Genomic DNA, 25952 nt, shown 5'->3' with positions numbered 1-25952 from the left:
GAATTACAATTTCAACATCAGCCAGAGCAAGCAACTCAAAAAGCTTACCATGGTCATTGGCTCTCTGGAACCTAGGTAGAGGAACCTCCACTCCTGAAAAACGAAATATACCACTTGAAATAGAAAGACTTGTCCCAAATTAGCAGTACAACCAGTAGCTTACACTCTTAAAGAACCACCCAGACAACATACAACAACTTTGCCTTATTCGAAAGGGTTGGCAGCTAGAAAGATTTGGCAATATTTGGGGAACAAAGCTAGAATCGCCCAGGAATTACGGTTAAAGGGTGGATCTCAAATCACCCCCTTGATGCGCCATTACACGACGTGGCAAGAGCCTTGCGATGTACTTGGGGTAGCAGCCAAAAACGGGCAGTCAGTGAGAAGTTATAAGCACAGGCTTAGTTCTTGCTTGTGCCTTTAAATGGGCCATGAGGACAAAACACAAGTTTGGTTCATTCGAAAGACTGCCTCGTTAGAATCATACTGACACCACTTTTAATGCGCATTTCGCTCAAATAAGCTATGTGATCTGGAAAAAAGGGAATGGCCATGCGACCCACTAGCTCATTTCCCGCAACAGAACCTATGATGTCATGCTTCCAGCTGTATAATTTGCTGAGGCCGGCAAAAGCAAACGCAAATTAGGCAGGGCTTATAAGCTTGCTGAAGGAGCTTTTTCGCTTAAATGTAATGCATATTCATTTTACAGCAATAAGCATTATGGGGTAAACAATGAAAGTTCTGATTGTAGGGTTTTACGCGCCGACGCAACGCAGGCGATGAGGCGCGCCGTAGTGGAGGGCTCCGGATTAATTTAGACCACCTGGGGATCTTTAACGTGCGCCGAAATCTCGTACACACGGCGTTTTTGCTTTTCGCCTCCATCAGAAAAGCGGCCGCCGCGGCCGGGAATCGAACCCGTGACCTCGTGCTCAGCAGCGCAACGCCTTAGCCACTGAGCCACTGCGGCGGGTGGTGGCTGTTCATTCATGTTCATGCATATTCATTTTACAGCAGTAAGAATGGTGCGGTAAACAATGAAAGTTATGAAAACACACGGAAACAAAGAAGTACTGACACGTACTGCTGTTGGTACTGGGCACACTATGCTTGCTTTAGCTGCACAGCAGTCTGCCGCTTTGGGGTTGTCTTACACGACACTGGCCGATTGGCATAAGCGACGTCTTAAGTGGCCCTGCTAGTCGAGCATACCTCGTGTTCCACGAAACGATTACTTTCTACTGTAAAAAAAAAAAAAAAAAAAAAAGCCAGGAGCAAATATGGTCAATAACAAAGCAACGGCGGACAACGGTCTGCGGCTGACTATGGTACCGCCATCTGGGAGGACGGACGGCAAGCAAGGCTTCAGAGCTGAATGACGCAGTGGAGGCTCGTTTGAATACCCACCCTCATGACTTCATGGCAGACGTCACGAAAACACACGATTTGGCGGGAGAATCAAAAATCTTGATCTAAATTAATTAATTTCTCAGTGAATACGGCATCGTTTGCTGTCGGACAAGTGCTGGGGGCACTATAAAACACCAAATCTTTCAAATAAAACAAACTTCTATTTTGTATGCATGGCTCCTTTAATTAAGAATGCCGATTTCAAAAGCTGTCATGCCGTTGTGAGAGCCACTCAAGACACGGCTTAGCATCACTGCTGCCTGTAGTAGCGCGAGCCTCAGATTCAATGGGACTTTACTGATGTGGCTTTATATTGTGCCCACGTTATTTCACTGCGAAGAAATAACGTTTATTATTTGAACATCATGAGCTCCAGCTTGAATTCCACAAAGCTATTTGAACAGACAATTCAGTTGGGATCAGCCAATCGTAGACATACACCGTTACAAGTGTGGGAAAGTGTTTCGTGAGTCAGCATATTTAGTCCCCTTTTTTGAAATACATGAATCATGTTATTAAAGTTCAAATTAAGACTGGCATTCATGTTACTCCAACAGAGCACTCTATCAATTGGAGTGAGGTTGTATGTCGCCTTCATGGTCGTCTTTAAAGTCGGTGCAAATGTTGAGGAAAAATGAAGATTGCTTTAAACGCTAGGTTTTTAGCCATTTGGACTTTCAGTTTTTTAGAAAAGAAAAGAAAAAGGTGGTGACAGTTTAGGGTAAGGCCAAATAGCTGCAGGTGTACAAAATACTGTAAACTCAATATTTTAGTTTTAACACATTTTTTTTTGTAATTATAAAAAGCTCCAAAACATTGCTGCACAGGACATTTACAGGAAGAGAAATTGAAGGACATTAATGTGGGCAGTAACACGCAAAGACAAGAAGGCAGCACTATGCTGCGTAAAAAAACACAAAGAATAAAGTAGGTTCAAAGGCATTCCAAAGAGCCATCACTCAACAAATGACAAAGTCTGTCCCTGGCACTCAGTACTGTTACAAATCAAAGATTATTCAGTTTCTCAAGCCACACATTAACAAACTGAGATTCACACAGATGCCAAGTTTTAGGATTGTCAGAACTGACTCCACATTCTCGTGTTTCATTTGTTTGTTTTTTTGTTTGTTTATAGTTAGACACCAAATAAGTCACAAATGATGAAATATATGAATCCTAACAGACGAGCCATCTCTGACAATCTATCATGATGCTATTTATGTCGCCTATTTCATAACTAAAAGATCAGGAGCAGAAGCCAGGTCACATCCACTTATTTCAGCAAAATGTATTCACTGATTATAAGGTTTAATAATGAGCCGACGCTGCACATGTAATGAGGCGTGCCATAGTGGAGAGCTCCAGATTAATTTTGACCCCCTGGGGATCTAGGTATAATGTGCGCTGAAATCTCAAACACACAAGCGTTTTGCTTCTCGCATCCATATCGGAAAAGTGGCCGCCGCGGCCAGGAATCAAACCCGCGTCCCTGGGCTCAGCAGCCCAACGCTTTAGCCACTAAGCCACTGCAGCCGTTTCAAAGAAACAAACAAGAAAGAAAAAAAAATTAAAGCTGTTCCACTCAATGTGAAAGCTGTCGAAAGTGCAGAGCAGTGATTTGCCATCATGGGCTGCAGCGCCGCCGTTATCCACTCACTGCTACCACCCAATGCAATTCAAATTTCCCGCCTTTGCCGTGCTCACACGCCCCCTGCCTGAAACTGCGCCAGCAGCAGTTCTGTTCTTTTAAAGACGATAGTCTTTCTTGGGCTACTTAAACCCAGATATTTTGGTCTGTCTGTATGTCTGTCTGTCCGTCTGTCTGTGATTCGATTCAGCGACCCGGCCAAAGCAAAACAATGCCTGCGCAATAGTCTTATATAGTCACAGCTAAATCTACCCGTCTATGCCCGGTGTAATGTTCATACTTGTCAACATTGTTGAAGAAGAACAAGACATTACGCAAATATGAGACAGCAACTCAATACAGAAGTGATATTTGCAGTGTTCTTTTATGAAAAAATCAAACATGCTTGACTTTTGCGAAATTAAATACTTCATCAAATGCAGAAAAAGAATTCAATCCGCCGTCGCCTGCTGTCGCCCGCACCACTATAGCTTCTGGCGCCATTTTAAGAAATCAACCGGCAACAGTTACGCAAGGTTCCACTAGGTAGGTTCCACGTTCTGCTTGCAACGCACGTGGAGTAGGGAAACGCGGTTCTATAAACGTTGAAGTAGGGCGCCTCGATTAACGAGCGTCTTCGCCGTACGGCAGCGTTCGCATCGAGACACCCGGTTTGGAGCAGTGGAACGCGGGAAATTTAAAATGATTTAAGCAAACCTTTGCCGTCTTTACCTTGGGAGGAGCGCGACGCAAGAGGAACAGCATGAGAGGTGAGCGGGAAAGCGAAGGGAGGCATTTACTTCGCAAAAGCCGATAAAGACTATCGTCTTTTGACGGCATTTGCAACGAAAGGATCAGATACGTGGCCAATTTTTTGTGCTTGCTTTTCCTCCCACACAAGCCTGCATTGTACTGCCACTTTTTTTCGCTTAGTACCGTAAAAACCAACCCAATGAGCGTTCCTAACTCAATGAGCGAGGGTGCTGTCGGTTGATTACGTATACTTTGCCTCAAATGTACCTGCAGTTTTCTTTGCGCTAAACAACGGGGAGATGTATGGCAAGCGCCAGCAATTCGCGAGTTTCGACCGCTTATGACTATATAAACGGCTTGGCTTTCAGAGCCTCTGGGTTACGCTGCAACGACGAATGTGTGTGGCTCTACTTGGGTCCAGCGAGTGAGCTTCGATGACAAGGCGAGTCCCTAACGTGCTCTGCACTTAAAAAAAAAAAAAGTGACGCGGCTGTGGCACACACGCTCACCCGAGGCGAAGGTGTCCATCTTGAGAGGAAGTCCCGCCTGGGCGACCGCTATCAGCTTCATGGCAAGGTAGAACTGAGGCCGGCCGAAGTGGCCCAGCCGCTTGGCCCCACACAGCTCAGTGATCTGCACGCACCGCAAAGAGGACGTGGAGCATGAACGTGAGTGTTAAATTATGGCACTGCCACCGGATTCCTCGTACCTGTCACTCGATTCCTGGTGCACTGCAACCTCATGGATTAAGGGCCATTGACGGGGCCATGGAGACAAAATAGAACCCCGCTCAATTTGAGACAACTAGCCTCTGGTAACTCGCTAAGCTTCATTCTGGCCACGAAAGACGTTTCTTTAGCCGAAAAAAAAAAAAAAGCACTAAATAAAAAAAAAAACTCAATTTCTTTTTAAATCTTTTTTTTTTAGTTTTTAATTTTAAGTAAAATCTGTGAAACTTGTCCGTCTTGCTGCTCTTCCCCCACTGATTTCAGATACTATGCCATTATTTTTGGAGTCGGTCAATCGCTTCCCAAGATAGAGATATTTAGCCATTTTGGGGGGAACAATAGAATGAGCAGTGCTAGTCACAGAACTGTAATCTTTGTATTTTTTAATACTCTGAACCCTAATGAATGCAATAAGAGAAGCGGTTTTGTGATGCACTGCTTGGAACTAATTTTACAGCTCATTAAGCTTTGGTGGCACCCGTGGCAAGGATCAATTTTGAATGCCCATTCCAAACACACAAAGTTTAATGAGCTGCAAAATTAGTTCCAAGCGGTGCATCAAAAACCCACTCCTCTTATTGTATTAACCAGGGTTCATAGAATTGGAAAATAAAAAGATTACAGTTTTATGATCAACAATGTTTTGTCTTTTTTTCTCCAAAAAAGACTAGTTATCTTGGGAACTAATGGACTGACTCAAAAAATAATGGCATATTTAAAATCAGTGGGGGAAAAGCGGCGAGATCGACAAAATTCAGGGTTTATTTAAAAATTAAAAGTTGTTTAAGAGCAGCGTCCAACCTTAAAGACAACGCAAGTTTGGTTCTTGCCCATTTTAATGCAAACATCTATTAAGTTTTATAGTAAGGGAGACACGTGAATGAGTGGGGACTCGCCAAACACTTTTCGCAACAGCCTGTGATTTCTCAGGGCTGCAGCGGAAATTTGAAGGTTTATCAATATTTGTAGTTTTCTTTTTTCATTGAGGCAACATTCATTACTACCAGAACTGAGATGAGCAAGTTATCAAAGGCCAGCTCCTCCAAATAAAACTAGGATTGCTGTTTTCTCCCTGACCCTCTTAAACAAGACTGGTAGTCTTAATGCTAAAAATATGCAACTGCAACAACACCGTTTAAAGTCCTGCACTGATGCAAAAACCCCTATGGACTAAAAACTGAACAGAAAAGAGGCATTTACACTACTGATATATACAAACTACCCCGATGGCTGCCACTGTTATCTGTAACCTTGCTGCGTTCTTTTCATACCTGTACAACAAAGGCTATACGCTTTACGTTTTGTTACATTAGGCCAGGCTGCAGTGTTGTCAAACAGTACTCTAGGCCATCTTTTAATGACTGCAAACAGCACACAAACTAGGTTAACATTCTAGTACAAAACATACAAAAAGATCGCAAATGACATTTTACGAGTCTGAACATCTCAGTTCTGCCCAACAAACATTAAAGTAAAGTAACAAAAAAACAAACAATTGGGTTACTATGCAAGCTGCCCTAACTTCTTGTATTCTAGAGCCATATTACAAAAAAAGTTTCCTCAAATTAATCAAACATTTTCTGTTCAGCTAGTTCTACTACCTGACAACCATGCCACCTTGTTTGCTTGCTTAACTGCTTGTCCTAAGGCCACCCACCTCTTAGGCCAGCCCTGGTGCAAAGTAAGACTTGACAAATGCACAGACGAAACGTGCGTATTTAAATGCCAACTTTGAACTGAGTTTTATTGGAACAGGCACAAATTTAAAATGCAGGCGGGACATTGTCGCAAAACAACATATACAGGGCAGCCAGAAATATGCACACAGGGTAAGACACACATACAGAGAATGTGGACACTCCAAAGAAGGCACACAAGGCAGCGACTTTGACAGAAGCCACCTCCCTGCCCCAGATATCAACCGTTGACATCATGCATCAAGCTGTGAAACAAGTATAAGCTTAGGCAATGACACCGAGACAGTCACTGCCATGACTGTGGCTGCAAGCCCCACTTTGAAAGCAGCACTCTAACCACTCGACACCCAAAAAAAGAAAAAACCCCTAGAGTGATCATTTGGAGTGCCAGAAATGACATCTGGGGTACTACTGTGTGATCGGTAGCGCTATCTATATTACCCACTAAGGAGATAATGCGTGGTGTGCCTTGTTCGGAGCATCCACATCCAGTGCGCATTTCATCCTGTGGACATATTCCAGGGTGTTTCGTATATGTCCTTTACAGTAACACCTGTTCGAATAAGCCTAAGTTGGAAGTTAGTGTTCATACATATTTTGTTGGCGCTTCTGTCAAGTTTTGGCTACGGCTGTCGTATCAGACACTACTAATGCAAAACATTTGCGAACAGTTATTCCCCAGATGATGCTAACAGCAACCTCATTGGTGTTTAACTAATTACAAAGTGTTCTCTCCTTTAATACTGCATCCATAACATGGCCACGACTTCTTCTTTAGTTGACACGTTTCCAGCCTTCAAAAACCACCAGCAGCTTCAGGTTTATCGCAGCACCAAGCTGCATCACGACTCCTCAGACCCAAGCTGCCAATCTATGTGATGTAATCAAAAACCGTCCAAAGAATCCCTTGAGATATACACACAGCTTTGTTGCTTATTCTGTTTGGCAGGCAGCTAAAGGTCAGCACCAAGTTCCCCTCCAAATTTTTCTCATTGTAAGCACTACACATTGACAGTTTAAAATGCTGCTTCGTTTAACCCCTAATCTGCCCCTGTAACATCAGTTACCTTGTTTTGTTACAGAAGCACACACTTAAGTATTGCACGATCATCCGTAAAGAACAGAATAGTACGGCGAGAAGCTATCGCTTAAAACGCAGACTTGTTGCAGGGCAATTTGCTGGTTTCGTTTACTTAACTTGTGGACACACCTGAATAACGAGTTATAACAGCAACGAATAACAGAATCGATACACACCCAGGCTTACGTTGCAAAGGCAGTTACTAACACCAGGCTCTTCGTACAGCAGAAGCGCTCAGCCGGTGCGAAGCAAAAATGATCACGAAACACGGAATCACCCCTGCCGCGTCAGCGGTTGTCAAAGCTAGCGGAACGACAGATGTCAGCTGCGCAAGTAACCCCGCAGTGTACAGCGCAGAACGATCAGACCCTGCGTACTGACAGCTGATATTTCACCCGCAAGAGAAAGAATCGGCGGAAGATAGCGGCCGTAGTCACAGATTACAGGATCGCTGAGGACAGTTGGTGGTGGTAGCAGTAGTGGTAGAACAGGTCACTGACCAAACAAGAATGTCTTGAGAACTCGTTATCTTGAGAACAATAGTGTCAGCGAAAACGGACTTGCCTGCTGGAGGGTTTCTGTCGGTAACTGAGTCGCCAGAAGCAGCTCGGATGCTTTCGAGCCGGCCACCCTCTCTTGGCCATCCACGTCGTATGCTGAGAACAGCTCGCCGAAATAGCGCTGCTCAGCGTCGGTCAGTTTCAGGCCCGTGTTGTCCATCGCAGCCGGCAGCTAACGCACTCGTGAGGGAAGAAGCACGCGATCAGAGGATCGCTGTCACCATCCCTGGAACGAAGCAATCGAGTGGCTGAACGAACCGAGACCGGTCGTGTTGGTTGCGGGTTAAGACCGAGCTGCTAAGTTGAATCTCGCCGCTTGTAGCTCGGACGCTCATTTGAGAGGCTGCGAAGCCGAAACGATCCGCGTATCGTTACGACAGCGCGGCTTCCTGGACGCGATTGCAAGGGAAACACTCATATGGCATGACAAAAATAGTAGGCCTAGATATCCGGTCTCCGCCGATATTTCGGCTTCGGCACACTCTATAACGCGATGCAGCGCACGAGAGAGTAGGCGGGCGCGTAGAAAAGCCACAATCGTACCTCGCCTGCCATGGAGTTCGTCACCAGTCAGCCGTCCTTCCGAATTTTACGACGCAAGGCGAGCACCGCGCGACTAACCCATCCTTCGTCGTCTACCATGCCCACTTCGGACGACACTTGCCCGGAGTGAAAAAATTCATTTGTAAGTTTTCAGGCGTAGTTGGCGTAAAAACACAACAACAAAAAAGCTATCTCGAAGGGAAACATTGCGAATAAAGCGAAAATTTAACGAGATTCTTTATTTTTAATCAGTATCAGCTAATAAATGCAAAAAGCCGACAATCCCGTCAATCGCCCAATCATGTGCGGAAATTTGTGACTGGCTGGCGGATTTGGCGCGAGTCGGTGAGTGGCTGTTGTGCGCAGGTCAGCCGGCATTGTCTTCTCGCCTCAAGACGCAGGCGCTCCGTGAAAAAGTTGTCAAAAAGGACTCGTTGGTGTAATTAGGAACATTGATCAGGAACCGTAACGCAGCCTGTTTCGTTCGGCAGCATCTCAAGACACTGAAATGGCTGACAAGGACGCCGGTGAGTGGAGAAAAGGCTTTGGCAGCTCGTTTTTGGTGTGCTTAGCAAGAATGGCTGATGCGGGCACCGGTTTTCAGTCCGCACGGAACGCCGAGTTAAGTCGCCAAAAACTGGTAGTCCGAGTATACTAAACTGCTAACGTGTGCGGTTTAAGGGAATAGAAACTTGCAGTGCGCTCGTTTTGACGCAGTTAATATTTTCGCTTTATGGCAACCAGCGCCTCATTGCAACAAGTTTGACGCCGTCGTGAGCGTTGTGCATGGGTATTTGGTGTTAATAGATGTGTTCTCGGGTTGAAGGGCATGAAAAGGTGTTTGGGACCGCGACTATTCAAAGCCAAGTGAGCCAGTGGGCTGCAGCACGTGAGGTAATTTTCACGAGTATGTACCGCAGTTTCCGTCATATAGTCCCTACGTTGGTTTCGCAATAGTTAAGTTGATTAATCCCTTCGTTAGTTTAGGAATTTCTTCACGGATGCAGCTGTTGTAAAAAGTAAGCGGAGCCGCAGTTTTCTTTCCCGAGTGTTTGCGGTGTTCCTGTAGCTCGTGGTTCATGGCTGTGTAATGCGGCTTCGCGCCAAATTTGACGTCGCGTTGCATCTAGTAACAGTAGTACGGTGGTTGTTCCGAACATGAAGCTACACATTTACGTGTGCAAGTGACTTGAAACATTGGGCAAAGAGTTGAGCTCCACCCCCTCCACCCACCTCCCTTCGATGTGCCTCGCGCATTTGCGATTCTTGCTCTCTTTGCCCTGTGTCACTTGGGCTGTTATCATTACCGTGCCCAAACCTTCACCTCGTGGTCTTTCTTCTCCCCATTGCAGTTGAAGAGAGAGTAATCAACGAGGAGTACAAGATATGGAAGAAGAACACTCCTTTCCTCTATGACCTCGTAATGACACACGCACTGGAATGGCCCAGCCTTACGGCCCAGTGGCTCCCAGACGTGACTCGGTGAGTGTGGTGCTCAGTGAGATACCCACGTGACCCGAGTCAATCCTTACCTCTTCACCGGGACATGCGTCGCAGCCGACGTGTAGCCTCGTTGGGTAAAACTACAACTTGGAGGTGTGGCTTTTTGTAACGGCAACTGTCAGTGGTTTGTTGCAGGGGCGTGTTTCTCTCGGCGTTTACCTGTTGCTGCGTGTTTGTCGACGGCATCGCAGCGTATGCGTGGATTAGCACGGATTTGGCAAACGCAATGCTTTCACCAGTTGGGAAGTTTTGGGTGTCCAACTTGTGCTCATGAAGTGGGAATCTGTTTCGAGTCCTCGCTGATAGCAAGTTATAATTCTTGGTTTGGGTCCATCTTTATACTTGGGGGTGGGAGAAAAATTCATGGCTTGTAGTTTTTACAGGGATTGAAAATAGTTCCAGGCCAGTAATCATTGCGCGCACATTGCCACACTTGGTGGTTTTCTCTCTCTCTCTCTCTCTCTGTTTTTAAGCGGCAACCTTAGGGCGCAGTGGCCGAAATATTCGCAAAGAATCGTCACAAGTTCACAGCCATAGGTCAGCAGTGCTTGGTGTAGTTCGTATCGCCTTTCTCATCTTATTTAGTAATTTTTATGTTCCCCCAAGTAGGAACTAGGGAAGAGAGTATTTGGTTGCATATATGGCAGCTTAACGTAAGCAATGCTTAGTAGTTTGTCTAGCTTTTATAAGTACCGCTGGGTTTTGTGATTTGACACAGGGACTTGTTACATTTTCCTAGCCAGTGTGCTCTACCCTTGTTTCTGCAAACGTAAGTTGAAATTGTAGCTGCTCTTTTCGAACAACCTGGGATGCGCTTATTTGTATCGTGTTTTGCTGGTGCGTGTTTAACCTGGAAATTCGCTGTCTTTTGTTTTCCCAGCCCTGAGGGAAGGGACTACAGCATTCACAGGCTGATCTTGGGGACACACACGTGAGTTGTCTGAGCACCCTACTGAAAGAGCCCACAGTTGGGACACCCACAAAAAGTCACGTTGTCATTGCTCGTGTTTCTGCGTTCTCTCCTCCAGATCTGATGAACAGAACCACCTGCTCATAGCAAGCGTACAATTGCCAAGTGAAGATGCTCAATTTGATGCAACTCACTACGATAGCGAGAAAGGAGGTAAGTAGCAGTGATTTGGCTGCTGAACACCTATTGAACACCTGGCACGTGTTCATAAGTTCTCGTGCCTTGCTTGAACTTGTCGTATCTGCTTCTGAAAAATATTTTCAGGTTCTATTTTAATGGCAGTAAGTCATGTGAAGTCCGCATTGCATGCTGTGTTGACAATCGCAGTGAAAAATGGCTTCAATGTAAAGATGTGATAGTCGCCTGTACCGTCTTTCATATTGATCTGTTGCGACTTAAGTCCTGAATTCAAAGTTGTGTTCGAGTGGTGCCCCATCTCTCAACTGCGCTGTTGCTCATTCTGCCCCTCTTGGTTTCAGAGTTTGGTGGTTTTGGATCGGTCAGTGGGAAGATTGATATTGAGATCAAGATCAACCACGAGGGGGAAGTGAACCGAGCGCGCTTCATGCCGCAGAACCCGTGCATCATCGCCACGAAGACCCCCTCGAGCGATGTGTTAATCTTCGACTACACCAAGCACCCCTCAAAGCCTGGTACGGTGCCGGTGCCCCTTTCCCCTTCTCCTGCGTCCTGTTGCAAAACGTTCTGGGGGTCTGGGATGGCTGTGTTCTTAGTGTACAGCTTTGGGTATTGCTCAGTGTAAAGATATGCTCGCACCTACTTCAGGGGGATTGGCCAAAGCTTTGTAATAAGGCCAACCAAATAAATGTGAATTGGCGAGTTACAACCAGTGCACTATTACAATCGGTTCCAATCAACGGGTAGTTCCCATCAGAGACAACGGAGTGTCCCAAGTAGGGCCCTTGTTTGGCCGTCCTTCAGACTGCCCTTTGGAGTAGTGCAAAACCCGAAAATGTGAGTGGCCAAGAGGATGTGAAAGGGTTTCAGATAATACAGCCGATTTGTTTATTTTATTTATCATATGCTGCCAGGCACTTGTTGGCAGCCAGGGCAGGGGTGGTTGCATATTGTCACGTAGCCAAAGACAGCACAGTTGTGATCAAGGAAAACAAGTTTATTGGAGTGAACTTGTGCTCCTCTAACAACTCAAAGAATACACAAGCGGCGAAGCAGCAGTCAACAAAGTGATGTGCGCAAGCGAGCGTCAGTGAGTCGAATACCACGGCGTCTGCTCTGCAGGCTTTTATTTTTCGGTGGGAGTGTTTCTCAAACCGTCGATTTACATCCAGAACATTGTAGATCAAAGAAGATTATTCCAGGCCAGTTACGTTAGGGTGAAGCGCTCTGCTTATCCAAATGAGATAACCCGTGCGGCATTAAAATAAAGAATGAACATGCGCTTCGCTTGGGATACAGATAACACAGCCGGGCGCAGCCGGTCAGTAAAAACAAACCTAATGCATGGTTTGCGGCAATATTTATACGTTCAGCACTGTGGTGCAGCGGAGAACTCTCGTGGTGCAGCGAAACACGTAACCAAACAAGTTTCCTGGGTAGAAACAAACGAGCAGAAAAAATAGTGCGTAACGCAGCTGTCAACAAGCACTCTTGGTCCTAATTATACAACCAATCAACAATTCCACTTAATAATCAGAACTTCAGTCCCTATGTGGTGGGACTGAAACATATGAAACATACTCATAGAAGGTGATTGGCTGAGGGTTCATAGAACAGCTAACCAAATAGTTAAGATCATTCACCTGCAACTGGTAAGCTGTTCAAATCTGTCAACAAATAGTTTGACTACTTCATCTGGCAGAATTTCTGCTGCCCTTGGAAGGGAATGAAAAAATGCTGTGGAGGGCCCCCATGGCACTGCTTCATGTAGCCAGGGGCAGCATTTTTAACGGGAAGGTCCCCCTTGTTTGCGTCTATTATGCGCCTGTTTGACACATCCTCCATCTTTACTCGCTTCCGTCGTGTGCTCCTATCAACAGCTGACCAGATTGACTGAAAAAACAGCCAGGCAAGCCATGCCCTGGGTCTTGAGGGGACAGCGTTTCGCTGTAGTTACAGAGTTGGTGTTGCTAAAGTGTTCTTACTTGGGTCTTCACTGGGAAAAAAAAAAAAAAAAAAAAAACTTCACTTGCAGGGGAGATGATTAGGAAGATGACTATGGTCTTGCTGTTTCTGTCATGGCAGCATTCGTGTTGTAACTCCCTTGTGCATGCCAAGAGAGGGAGGTTGGCCCCCGGCTTGGTGAAATGGCTGACCAAAATCGATCTTTTAATCTGTCCACCAAATATTGACCAACAAGTTCAGCTGATGCTGATACTCGCGGTGCCCACGTGTTTAGTTCATGGTTCTGGTGGGGTTTCATGTTCCCCTTTATTTCCCGCTCCCCCTGTGCTGTTTGCCTGCAGTGCAATTTCTTTTGAAGTAAGTTGAATTAGAAGTAACTGCTGGTGCAGTGTAGCAAAAATAGAGTAGGCATCCTGCTGTGCACTTGCTCTGTTGCAGGGTATACAGGGTATACATGACGATTGTTCACAACTTCAGCCCTACCTTGTTGTAACTGCTCATGACTTGTCCAGAGGATGTGCCCAGATGGGCAGCTTGCCCCGGGAAGAACAGCGTGTAGTGCATGTGTGAATAGTTTTCCAACTTCTACTTTTTTTTTTATTCGTTAGTGTTGTGTCTTTTGTCTATGTAGTGTTAGATCTGTGAGCGGTTGGAAAAAACAAAGAAACTGTTGGCAAATTTTTTTTTTTTTTTTTTTTCTTCTCCTCCTGTTGTATTCCCACCCAACCGCACCCCCCAATCAGGATAGCATTTAAACTGCTCCGGGGAAATTCGTTGTAATGTGACCACTCTGCAGTGAGGAGAACACTTCCTGAAATTAGTGCCGTGACGTGAAATCGTGCACAGATTTTTTTAGAGCGGAAGCTCTGCTGGGACTTCTGTGGGAGTTCTGTGAGGCCGCATCTACCAGTTATATTCATATCAGTGTTAACGAAAAATTTGCCGGGAACTTGAGTCTCTTGCGTGATTCGAAGGCGAGAGCCAGTGATTATCGAAGGCTTTCTTTTTTCTGTTGCCCCGTCTTTGCGGTGCCGTCACATTCACGCGACTTGACATACGGCATGCATCCGGATAATTTTTGTTCCATCCTGGCATGGCACCGGGTTAGTGCTGTCGTTGCCACACTTAGCTGCGGCTCTTGGCGACCCGGGTTCAAATCACATTTCATACTTATCTTTGTACGGCGGGCATAATTTGGTTGCGTTCATGTAGTGGCCTGCAACTATGGTCACTTTTGCATTCAATGAGACATCTAAGGCTCCTGCCTTAATTGTGTTGAATTTTTGACAAATCTGTGCGTTTTTTTTCTTCCTATTTTTCTGGGAGGGAGGGGGGGTAAACACAAAGAAAGGGTAAGCGCAAAAAGAAACCTATTTCTTTTCTCATGTCACTCAAGATTTCACGAAAACTTGCATCTTTAGGTGGTGTGCCTCTTGTTGCGTGCAGTTATGTGCTACTTGTATCTGTTTTCTGCCCAGAAGAGTTAGCTCTGAATCTTTTTTTCTCCCCCCATCCCTTCCCAGACCCAAATGGTGAATGTAGTCCTGATCTCAGGCTTCGCGGTCATCAGAAGGAAGGGTAAGCAGTGCCCCTTTCTCATCTCTCCCCCTCTAAAATCATCGTCCGTGGTTGGCTGTGTAGTCCACCAGTGGCTTCCGCCCATTCCTGCATTGCTTCAGCCCAGGGCCAAGCAGAGATACTTCACGAAGGGTTCCAGAATACAACTTTCATGCTGTATGTGCAAGATAAATGTGTTCGGTGTCGTAATTGGAATATTTTGGAGACATTGGAGACATTGAATGTTTAGAGTGGCAAATCGATGGCGAGTTGAACCTAACACTGCCATTTGCAGAAGGGAAGCCAGATTCGGTAAAAGTGAGAGGGGCTGGCAAAGCAGAAGGTACGACTCGCTTAAAAAGAGAAAATGCAGTTGTCTTTTGTTCTGCGGAAAAAAAAAATGTAACGGGATAGTACTCGTGCCAGAGTATCGCAATAATTTAGATAGTGTAAAATTACTTCACTACTGGTGAAAAAATAGGTTCTTCTAATGTGACACCGTACCGAAATACAAATACTCGCAAGTATCTGAGGTACCATCGTGGTACTGTCCAGTTGTGCTTCAGCCAAATGCATTCTTTGTTCTTGTATTCTTCTGTGTTAACTCTCCTACTGCTAGTTAACTGCTGCTTGTTGTCCCGTTTCACGGCAACCATTTTGCTACTCGTACTCATTCTATCACCTATAATAATCGCTGATCGTCATCTGTTGTGACGTCTGCCGTATCAGAGCCATATGCCCTGCCTAACTCCACTATTTGGCTTGTAGTCCGTGACGTGTGCTTTCTATGTCGAAGTGCAGATGGCTTAGAAGTATAATAGGTGGCTTTTTCCCATTGTGAAGAGCTCGCCATTAAATATGGGGATGACTAGACTTGCGACAGGGAGCTTACATTCAAATGTGCAGCATACGGTCCACTTCTAGAGTTCATCTTTTATGCAGCTACATGGAGGGAGCTTCATAATGGTAGCAGTTTATGAATCCACTCACATGTGTTGGAGTACGTTATAGGGAAGCCCAGCTTGTTGGCGTTGATTTCTGTGGGTAGCATTTCCGACTTCATGTTTACGAGGTCCTTTTGTGGGGAATTGGGTTCCAGATATGGACTTTCTTGGAACCCGAACCTCAATGGCCACTTGTTAAGCGCTTCAGATGACCACGTAAGTTGTCTGCCTTTGTAGCTTTAACCTGTGCCTGCTGTGAACAAGTCTGTTGGCTGAGAGAACGCGACCTTTTCCTCCTTTTCCTTTTCCCACCAGACCATCTGTCTCTGGGATATCAATGCTACACCAAAAGAGAATAAAGTGGTTGACGCTAAAACCATCTTCACGGGACACACCGCCGTCGTTGAAGTGAGTGCCCTCTGCGGTGTCGCTTCCTAACTGAAGGCTTTTACGCCACCTCCGTGCTAACCTCCCTCTTATTTTAACTAGGATGTAGCATGGCACCTTCTCCACGAGAGCCTTTTTGGATCCGTAGCAGATGACCAGAAACTGATGATGTAAGTACCCACTTTCCCCATTCTACCGCATTTGTTTGCCCTCACACACACACCTCGAGCCATCTTTAGGACTGTGAGGAGTGCCGCTGCAGCTTCCAAGCCCTCATATGCAACATGTATCCAATTGTAGTGATGTGTTTTTCACTTGCTCTGGGTTGTATTTGGAACAGTTCGTAATATAAAGACGAAGGGCTGAAACCATGAACCCAAGCTTGGGCCACTTTGGGACCTTTCTGAGCATGAGGGTCACCTCAGTCCAGAGAGTACCTGCCCTACCTTATGCACACTTATAGCTAGCAGCCTAGTTTATTCCTTCTAACCCACTGTGTGGCCTCCCAGCCACTGTACTCTGCCGTTCCTGTTTGTGTTTGTGTGCAGTGCAGAAACTTTAGCTGGCTTTACTTGTAGTAGAATATTTGGGCCCAACCAAGAGCTCCTCCATTGCTTTTCGCCCATCCTGCAACCATCTTGAGTGGACAAATGCGAGTTCAAAAATCCGTGCCCCCCTTCTTGCAGCTGGGACACTCGCTCTAACAACACCAACAAGCCAAGCCACACCGTTGATGCTCACACGGCCGAGGTCAACTGCCTCTCCTTCAACCCCTACAGCGAGTTCATTCTGGCAACGGGTTCTGCCGACAAGGTGCGTTGGCGTAGCACTCTCTCTGCCTTGCTATAGGCGAAAGCCGTTTTATGTCTGTCTTATTGGGAGGTTGGTCTGAAATGACCCCAGTGTCAACACAAATGGTGCGAGTGAGCCAATGAAGGTGAACCAAAGCGTGCCAGCTGTGTATAACAAAATAATTAATATATACCATAGCAGTGAATGGTTAAGAGTGAGGGGTGTGAGGTTGTTTCCATTAAATTTTATAGGTGGTGCATCCTGGCCCCCTCTTTTTTGGCCTTTTTTCTTGCACTGTATAACTCTTTTGTGACCACGGAAAAATGGCCGATTTTGAATGCTTCCGGCAAACTTTTTTTTTTTTTTCTCTTGAGCTACGGGACACATTTAGCATTGCTATGCATGAAATTGTAGCTCATAGATTCCTCTTTCAAACACACAATAGCAGTTTTGTGAAAGCTGTAATTATTGACAGTTTATTGGTTAACAAAACAAAAAAATGCAGAAAAAAGTATATACACAAAACACAAAAATAGGCAATTTTACTGAGCCTAAAACTTGTTTTAGGAATTTTTAGACGAAGTGTTTCTACATTCCTAAGCTAGATTCAATATATACATCAACGTTGTACACTAAGTTTTGGATTTTTGCAGGCCCACCAACCTAACAGCCCCACTCTGCGAAGCCACTCGAGTCGGTCTCTAAAATATGCATCCAAGCATGTTTGTTTGCATTCTCACACCAAATCCTTATCACTGCAGTGGTAAAAGCCAAGAAAAAAAAAAAAAAAGAAACGCCGTCTACCCACGTGAAATGTAAACAAACTGCAACGAAACCGAAAGAGGGGTTTCCAGTGAACACGCCAGATGGCGTCGGTTGTCCGAATAGCGCCGTTTTTGCTTTTTGCGGGAGGTTTGAAAATCATCATTCACCCGTGAACAATGGCCTATGGTGTGGTCACGAAAGAGTTAAGCTGTGAGCTGTTTAAGCTGGAGGTAGGTCCAGTGGCATCAGCAAAAAGAGAGAGAGAGAGAGAGAGAGAGAGAGAGAGAGAGAGATGCGCGCGGAGCCTCCTTGTGAGGAGGGAGAGTGAGAGAGAGAGATGCGCGCGGAGCCTCCTTGTGAGGAGGGAGAGTGCAAAAGCAGCGTGTGTCGGCAAAGAGTGGCGGGCACACGCTAGCCTCCCAGCAGGGCACAACCTTAGTCAGGCCCAGCTTCTAGCAGCGTCAACAGCTAGCCTCTCAGCCGGGTTTAACTCTACTGAGAACGCACGGCATAAGAGAAGGTCGCCTGGCACACGAAGAGAGATAGCAGGGCTCGGCCGGCGGGTGGCCATGCGTAAAAAGAGGCCCTCTGTATACAAGCAGAGAACGGGCGCGGCAGGCAGCGCTGGTTCTTCGTGTAGACCAGCACTCGCTGGCTGCTGCTGCTGCCGTGCCTGCCAGCCAGCCCGCCAGCCCCGCAGCAGCAGCTCTCCCAACAGCCAAACCACCCCGCGACAGAAAAAATGGTGCAGCTTGCACTAGCGATGCAAGGCTGGAGAAACAGCAAAGCTGGGGGTCGACCTAGCTTTTTCCCTCCTGGTACCCGCTGTCAGTGTGGGGAAACTGACCGGAACGGCCTTGTAAAATCCAGCTAAACTTAGCCTCACCCCTCAACACTTAGCCTAGCCTAGCAAGAACATCGCAAAACCTAACAGTACTTAGCAAAGCTTAGCAAAACCGGAAGAAGCTAGGTCGCCCACCAGCTCCATTGTTTCCCCGGCCTTGCACCACTAATGCAAGCTGCTTGGATGAACTTGTTTTACGCACTTCATCTATAATTTAAATTTAAAAACGGGAATAACGTAAGAAAACGAAAATAAGATATCTTTTGAGTGCAAACTTTTTAAAGAATGTTTAACTGTAGAGTATAACACCCCCAAAAAAAATATTTCTGGCTACGCCATTGCTGAGAGTAGTGATTAGTATGATGGGATTAAGGTAGATTAGAGTGAATTAGTGGGCTTGGGTTAAGGTAGAGATTGAAATGGATTATATTGAATTAAGGTAGATTACGGACAGTAGAATAGTGTGGCCGCTGTCTTGGCATGTAAATGAAAATGTACCAATCGCAGTAGTATGCCGGGATTTTGTCTCAAAGCGTGCCACCCGTTCACATTGCAGACGGTGGCCCTGTGGGACCTTCGTAATCTGAAGCTCAAGCTGCACTCGTTTGAGTCGCACAAGGACGAGATCTTCCAGGTGCAGTGGTCGCCGCACAACGAGACCATCCTGGCGTCGAGCGGCACCGATCGCCGCCTCCACGTCTGGGACCTCAGCAAGATCGGCGAGGAGCAGTCGGCTGAGGACGCCGAGGACGGGCCGCCCGAGCTCCTGGTACGAGCTGTTTGGGTTGTCGATAAGGAAAGCCGCCTCATCGTCCCAATGACGATGATGCCAATTGCATCGCAAACTGGATGAAGCAGTGACGAGTCCTTGCCACTTTTCGGTGATTTATTTGTGGCGTCGCAGAATCCTGCTCGTGCAATAGGTGACCGGTAAAAAGTGCAAAGGCTCATGGGTACATTGTCTGCTCCCGCGGAGGTCCGCCACTTCCGATTTGAGTTCTTTCGGCCTCCCTTGTGCCGGCGTCTTTCAAGCACGCTGTTGTTTATGTTTCCACGGTTGTGCAGTTTGCATTCAATGTATAACAGCGATGAATCCTACTAGGGGCTTCTAAGCACTTTGTGACAAATAAGCAGCCTGAAAGCCGCCGGTGTATGGGAGCTCAGGCAAGATCTTGAACTAGAGGAGCAGACGACGTACCTGTGAGCCTTTGCACTTTTTACCGGTCACCGATTGGCGGCCGCCGTCCTATTTCACCTTGTAGTGAGGCTGCTAGTTCCGTTCAGTCGTGTTTCACTTGAATGCTAACGTGCAATTAACACACTCGTAACTGTTTTTAGTGCCGGACCATGTTACTGCATCACTGCTGCCCATATTATGTCTCTGGCATAAAATTGAAAAGTTTTTCTATATTTCTCACTTTCTTTCTGTTTTGGTTAAACAGATGTCTTTCGTGCTGGAATGGGGCTGAGTGATTTGCCAAGGGCTAGTTCTTTGGAGCTGAACAAACTTGTATGCTGTCTTCGTGGCCTCTGTAACAACAATGGTCTACCTGTGCATCTGTCATGGCTGCCCTTTCGAAGTCCGTCCAGCATCTCATACCTTCGCTAGTATCCCTCTGTCTGTGCAAGGGGGCACTGTTTCCCCCCAATGACAACTTTGCAGGAGCCCTAAGAAAATGTGGTTAGTTTGTCCTTCGAGTTGCTTATTTATGGACGGTGAAGTTCAGCTGACAAATTGGGTGAGCCTTGGAGAAGAAAGGCACTGCAAAATTCTTCTCTAAAAAAAAAAAAATAATTCCGCTTTGCTGAAGCTAGTTGTTTATTTCTTGTTTAAATTGCATTGAAGTGGAGTGCATTTCATATATGTTGTAAGGAAGCTCACAGCTGGTGCCTGTGTGAGCCCAACTTTTTAAACTTGCACCGGTCTTGGGTGACATCAAATGCCTATCCAGTTTCATTTGCTGGACGCGTTAAGCAGAGTTAAGTTAGCTGGTAGGATATTCGCCTATGCTGAAAAGGCTTATCGCATTCATTCTCGTGAGATGAAACCCCTGATCTCAAGTAAGCTGTCGCAGCCTGTGCTGCCATTTCACTCAGCTGCCATTTCACGCTTTTTTTTTTTTTTTTCCTCTTTTTTTTTTTAGTAGTGGGGTAGTGTCTTGCTGACTCTCTTACAGCTAGCGCGCTCATCTGTTTCTCGGTGCTTCTGAGCGTTATTCTCAGTTTTTTGTTCTTGGAACGTGGCACTCTACCCCAGCATTTATAATTAAAAAAAAAAGTAAATCCGTGTGTCCCAACCCCTCTTACTGATGATGGCTTTGATTTCCCGACCACGGTGTTGCGATTTGTAAGTTGCGTGTCTGTACCGATGTCATAACGTCTCACCATTTGTTCTTCCTCTGTTGTTCTTCCCCAGTTCATCCACGGGGGCCACACTGCCAAGATTTCAGACTTCTCGTGGAACCCCAATGAACCCTGGGTCATCTGCTCAGTCTCTGAGGACAACATCATGCAAGTCTGGCAGATGGTGAGCGCCTACTTTGCACAAACTGTTAGCGCTGTAATGTTACAGGGACACTAAAGGGCGCAAACAAGTTGGCCTGTATTGGTAGATTATGGTGCTGAGAACCTAAATATATTCTGCTTCCCTCGCTATTCAGTCAGCCGTCATGCTCTCGGTTTCGTTTGGAAAAGCATTGGTGCGCATTTAGCGAAGTCGGTAACCTACGACTGTGAATGCCTGAGCTTCTGCAAGTAATATCCCCAGCGGGAAGCAGCTACTGTCCCTTCATTAGAAGCGGCAAAAGGAACAGGATGCACTGCAGGTGGTTAAGCGAGCCACCTGAGCTTGCAATCTCATGTTCTCTGCGTGCGGATGTTCCAATCTGTAAAGCGTGCCCACACCCGGTTCGAACGTTGCTACTTGTGAAATGTACTTATGATGGGTGCTTAGCCGACCGATCTGACCTTGTGCTCTTCTGCTCGCCGTGAGCCGCTGTTGGCAATCCGTAAAGCGTGCGTCGCTCTCCCCTTGTTATGTTTGGGCCAGGGGGAGCGGGGACAACGATGACTGCTTGACACGGCTGCTCTGAAGAGTGCTTATTTTATGATAGGTTTACGCAAGAGAAGCGCGGTAAAGTGAAGGCGCCCACCTGAACGGCGCAGCCGTAAAGCTGCACTTGATATTTGAAACTGCGCTTGTTGCTTCAGAAGAGGCTTTGCTTGCAGCTGGCTTGATGGGGTCTGGGAGGCTGGTATAGGCGAGCATTTAAAATCATTTTTCATTCCATTGATGAAAACCCATAAAAGTCCAAGGCAGCCTCCTTGGCCAGAGAAACGTTGTTGGGGTCAGCCATGGCTTGGTGACTTAAAAGCTACCATTGCCAGCGTGACAGCGTGGAGAGCTGCCTAGCGCCAACCGTTTACATTCTAGACCGCCCGGTGCCTCGCTCCTACTTTGTGATGCAATGGCTACATCTTGGAAAAAAATGGGAGGCAGAATAGCTAATGCCAGCTTTATTTACTTACTTCTCTGCGAACAATGCATCGTTATTCGTTGAACTAAAGCTGAGAGAGCTACGAGACATATGATCTTTCGGTTAAAACAAAATTTCATTCAGCTTTTAGTGTTTGTTCATTGTTTTAGCTCTGTTTGTGTGTGTACTGGAGCCCCTGAACAACTTGCTTCAGTGGTCGTAACAGTTTAGTTGGTGCAATTCTAAATGTGCTAGCATTTCATATTGAGTCAACAAAAGAACCCATCTGTCAGTTCAAAACGCTTGCTGTGTCACTTTCACTGCGTAACAAATTGCTAGCCCTCGTGTCTTTATTTAAGGCCATGTGAATGGCCCCTGTGTGTGTCTTCCAAGCAATACATTTCTAGTGAAACCAGCTTTCAAAGGGTTCTTTGTATAGTGCCCTCAGGGATACCTGCATTCTTAGTGGGGTATTATTAATGCCCTGGGTTCTTCATACTTTGATACCAAGCTTAATTTCTTGTATATACCGGGAAGAAGAGTCTTTCAAGCAGTGAATTTGTTCGTAGTAGTCAATCCTACGTTAAAGGCACCTGTGTATATCAGAGTGCTGTATGCATACGCACTACATAACAATTCCCACTTCAGAGATTGTGAATTTTTGCCTTTCTTTTTTTCTCTTTTCCAGGCGGAGAATATCTACAATGATGAAGAACAGGAAACCCCTGCAACCGAGTTGGAGGCATCCGCATCTTAAACTTGGGTCTCAGTGTCTCGACCACTGGTTGACTAAGGCGGTTTTGCAGCCGCTGTCGGTGTTTTTAACTATACACTCCATAATCACTCCCTCCACTCTTCAACTTGTGCTTTCTTTTTTTCTTTTGTTGTTTTTGGGATGGTTCCCGGGCTTTTCGGTGGTTGTAGGCTAAAACTCCGGGTATGGGGATTTGGTGTTCTAGCTACTTTGTATTGCAAGGGAAAAGGGCAGGGTTCCAAATACTTCTTGTGAAAGCTCCTACTTTTTTTTCCATTTTTATCAACTTGTGGAATTTGAAAATCAAGTTAGTAACTGCGTACTGCCAAAAGGTGGGAAGATTTGCTCGAATCAGGACTGTTCTTTTGTTTGGCCTAGTTACTGCCACTTCAGCCCGTTCCATCACTGAAGACGTGTTTTTATTTGCGGCCTCTGTATATCTGGCTGCACTTGAAGCCTAATAAATGCACTTTGTACTGGAAAAAAAAAAAATTCTGAATTCTTTATGGACATGTTGTCCACTCCTTATCCCAACAGTACAGGTCATTCCCCATGGCAAATTCAATGCTGTACCGTTTTTCTTTTAATATCGAAGTTTGTCTATCCGGGACAATCTTTTATAGTATTCTGACTGAAATAAAACTTTCAAAAAATGAATGTCGCATTTCATTATTGTGCCTAGTATAGTTCAAAACTCGGTACCTTTGGTTCTCATTTTATTCTTCTGGGAATTGGCTCCCTTTAATTAAGCAGTCCTGTTAGGCTATAAGCCACACATTTTGATTTTGGGTAGTATTCATTTACTGTTAGTTTGGCAGAAAGTTGTCGGGGTTGCAGTGAGTTTAAATTAATGATTGTAAACTGTACGGTCTAGGAAGGGTTTATTGGGCAATAAAAGTTGCGAAATGGTACTAATATCTAATACTGTGTAACGAACACTGCTCCGATTTTGTTGATTGTTTTGGCACTCGCACATGTCGGGCATTAAAAAAACCATGAATGAAACAGCCAGTGGCAAAAGCAGATGTTGCGAGCACAATTAATATGGCACAAGGCAGCTGCCAACTTGTTTGAAGATCAGTCTGTCTATAAAGGGTGGGGGCTTAGTGACAGTGCCTGTACACCACCATACCAAGATGACCTTAAAAAGACTTTCAGATTGGGTGTGACCAAAGTTAAAACCAATGAGCAGGGGCGACACAGCTGCGCATGTTGCGCAGTTTTGATACAATTCCGTTTTCCTGCACCAGGCTGCTCCAAAAGCATCAAAATTGCGAAAATTGCACCAAACTGCTTCAAAAACTGCTTGAGAGGCAACCATTGCGACACTTGTGTCAGTTTCGATGAGGCAAAAGGCAGAGTTGACGACATGGTGTTCCAAGCAGCCCAAGTGGTGCCGTTTTTTGCGAGGATGGGCTGATCATCGTGGTATCGCTAGGTCAGCTGAACACTTGTCTTGTGCCTTCCGGTCACCACTATTATCGTCGCTCGCTCGCAAATGCACAAAAGAAAACTGAAATGAAGCGAACATAGCTTCTGAAGCGTGATTGGCTCTCCAACCACGTTCGCTGAAATGACCTTCCTCATTGGGCGTTGCATTAGCTGCTGGGTGAAGCAGCTGCTGCACAGCGTTCAGTGCGCTTCGCCGACCTCTTCTGTGGTTTAGGTTACGCAATCGGTTAGATTCTCGTTCAGTTATCTGTTGTGGCACTGGTCAGTGACGCTAAAGCGGGGATAATGTTGAGAACGTGTGCCAGATTATGGGAAATTGCACGGCTTGAAGGGGGTCCGTTGAGAACAAAATTGTGCCAATGACTTTGCTGTGGCTTGTGCTTGAGTGTGGAATGCCGGCTCGTGAAGTGAACATTTCGGCTCATTGCGATGTTGTAAAACATTCAGTTATTGCTGTGTTCGACGGAGAGTTCACGAGCCTGGGGAATAGAACAATCGACACTTCAGAATGAGGTTGCGGTGCACGCTGCAAGTCTGTTTGGGCTGTCTCACCCCTGCAATGAAGAATAATCCTGTCGGAAGATAACGGTGATTGAGTAAAGTCGAAACTTGGCTCACTCCAGGCACTGTGTGCTGTGCTCTGAAACCTCGGGAAATTTTAGCATTAATTCTTTATTTCAGCGCAAACAAGGCATTGTTGGCTGTCAATCCAAAGCCATGCAAGCTTAGAAACTCTTACTTCAGTTAACGCAAAAAGTTCTGCCCTTAGTGACCTTTAAGTAAGCGAAACCTAAATGGTGTGCATTTAATTAACCGTAAGCATGGTGTTATTGCAGTACATTACCAGGTTTGAAATGTTGCCTGGTCTGGTTATTACGGCGCTGGGTACCACAGAAAGCTGTGCTAGATAGGTTCACCCATACTAGGTGAGGCTCCCTGGGACACAAAAGCGTTTTCTCACCAGACAAGGATTTGGCAACCGTGGTCGAGTAGATTCGACAAATGACAAAAACTTCCTAATGATTACAAAGTCACGCTATCAGCCTTCAGTCCCCAGCAGCTGCATTGCCCCTAGCCAAGGGGGCAGGAAGGCAAGCAATAGAGCAGGCGGTGCTAAGAATCTCTGGGTTCAGGTAGGCCGCCAATGGGAATTAATTTTTTGTACATTTAATGCTTGAACTCTTTCAAGCGAAGCTAGTTTATCTGTTTTTTTACACGAGTTATCCGATATTCGATGGGATACAGTAGGGCTAAGCCAGGTAAGAAGGGTTGGGGAGGAATTAGTGGCCTTCCTATGGGTGATATTTTCTGGTATCGTGGGCGTTCTGAAACACATCACTTAGGTGTAGGGTTTCTGGTTCATAGGGCTATAGCAGGGAATGTGGAATTTCACAACATTAATGAGCCTTATCTACTTACGATGAGGATGTGGATGTATTTGACGAAGACATTGTATGAGCAATTAGACAAGTAAAAGCTCTGTACACAGTCGTTATGGGTGACTTCAATGCAAAAATAGGGGAGCATGTGGTAGGGAAATTGGTCCTAGGTTCTAGAAACAGCCGCACGGAGAAATGCTGGATGCCTTTGCCGAGAGGAATAATCTACGAATTACCCACGAATACCTTCTTTCAAAAAAGAAAGAACAGGAAATGGACTTTGAAAGGCCCGAATGGTGAAACTAAAAATGAAATTGACTTGACCTAACTGGCATTCCACGCACGATACACAATGTGCAGGTGATTGGCAGGATTAAAACAAGTAATCACAGAATGGTCAGAAGTTGTAAGAGATTAAAAAAGGCTAAAGCGGAAGATGCCTAATGTGCCCTTTGTGGGATGGAAAGTGGAAGAATTCAGATTGTTACTTGAAAACAAATTCTCCGTCTTGTCTAATGAAAACAATGATCTGGACTCCCTCAGTTATCCTTTCACACATGCGATCATGGAGTCAGCACTAGCCATGGAGAAAAACAGCCCAAATTCGAATCCAGGTGATCCCAG

General features: G+C 45.8%; 2 protein-coding genes across 5 annotated transcripts in view; one reads left to right on the top strand and one right to left on the bottom strand.

Moving 5' to 3' along the window:
• The window catches only part of Reps (RALBP1 associated Eps domain containing), a 60519-nt gene extending 51959 nt beyond the window's left edge, over nt 1–8560 (bottom strand). For 3 of the 4 annotated variants that reach the window (XM_077682924.1, XM_077682925.1, XM_077682926.1), the window contains exons 1-4: nt 8403–8560; nt 7864–8085; nt 4303–4426; nt 49–93 (exon numbers count right to left, since the gene is read on the bottom strand). In XM_077682924.1, coding sequence (XP_077539050.1) covers nt 49–93; nt 4303–4426; nt 7864–8019 — 325 coding nt within the window. In that variant the 5' untranslated portion in view covers nt 8020–8085; nt 8403–8560. Of the gene's footprint in view, nt 1–48; nt 94–4302; nt 4427–7475; nt 7725–7863; nt 8086–8402 lie in introns of those variants that run through there. The other variant, XM_077682928.1, reaches the window with a different exon arrangement.
• Nucleotides 8561–8733: 173 nt separating this feature from the next.
• Nucleotides 8734–23154, top strand: Caf1-55 (chromatin assembly factor 1 p55 subunit). The gene is made up of 13 exons (XM_077682929.1): nt 8734–8929; nt 9755–9884; nt 10786–10836; nt 10934–11028; nt 11355–11528; nt 14502–14556; nt 15635–15695; nt 15795–15887; nt 15969–16036; nt 16553–16679; nt 18824–19036; nt 20684–20794; nt 22432–23154. The coding sequence occupies exons 1-13, from the start codon at nt 8911–8913 to the stop codon at nt 22498–22500; spliced, it is 1266 nt and encodes a 421-aa protein (XP_077539055.1). The 5' UTR covers nt 8734–8910; the 3' UTR covers nt 22501–23154.
• The last annotated feature ends 2798 nt before the right edge of the window (nt 23155–25952 follow it).

The sequence above is a fragment of the Haemaphysalis longicornis genome, unplaced genomic scaffold (genome assembly GCF_048455015.1).
Source record: "Haemaphysalis longicornis isolate Haplotype H1 unplaced genomic scaffold, Haemaphysalis longicornis Haplotype H1 scaffold_9, whole genome shotgun sequence".
In the NCBI taxonomy this organism is placed as follows: domain Eukaryota; kingdom Metazoa; phylum Arthropoda; class Arachnida; order Ixodida; family Ixodidae; genus Haemaphysalis; species Haemaphysalis longicornis.
This window is presented reverse-complemented; position numbering and strand designations above follow the sequence as displayed.

Coding starts and splice junctions, on each gene's coding strand:
- Caf1-55 (XM_077682929.1), top strand. Junction 16,680..18,823: donor CAACGGGTTCTGCCGACAAG/GTGCGTTGGCGT, acceptor TTCACATTGCAG/ACGGTGGCCCTGTGGGACCT. Junction 19,037..20,683: donor ACGGGCCGCCCGAGCTCCTG/GTACGAGCTGTT, acceptor GTTCTTCCCCAG/TTCATCCACGGGGGCCACAC.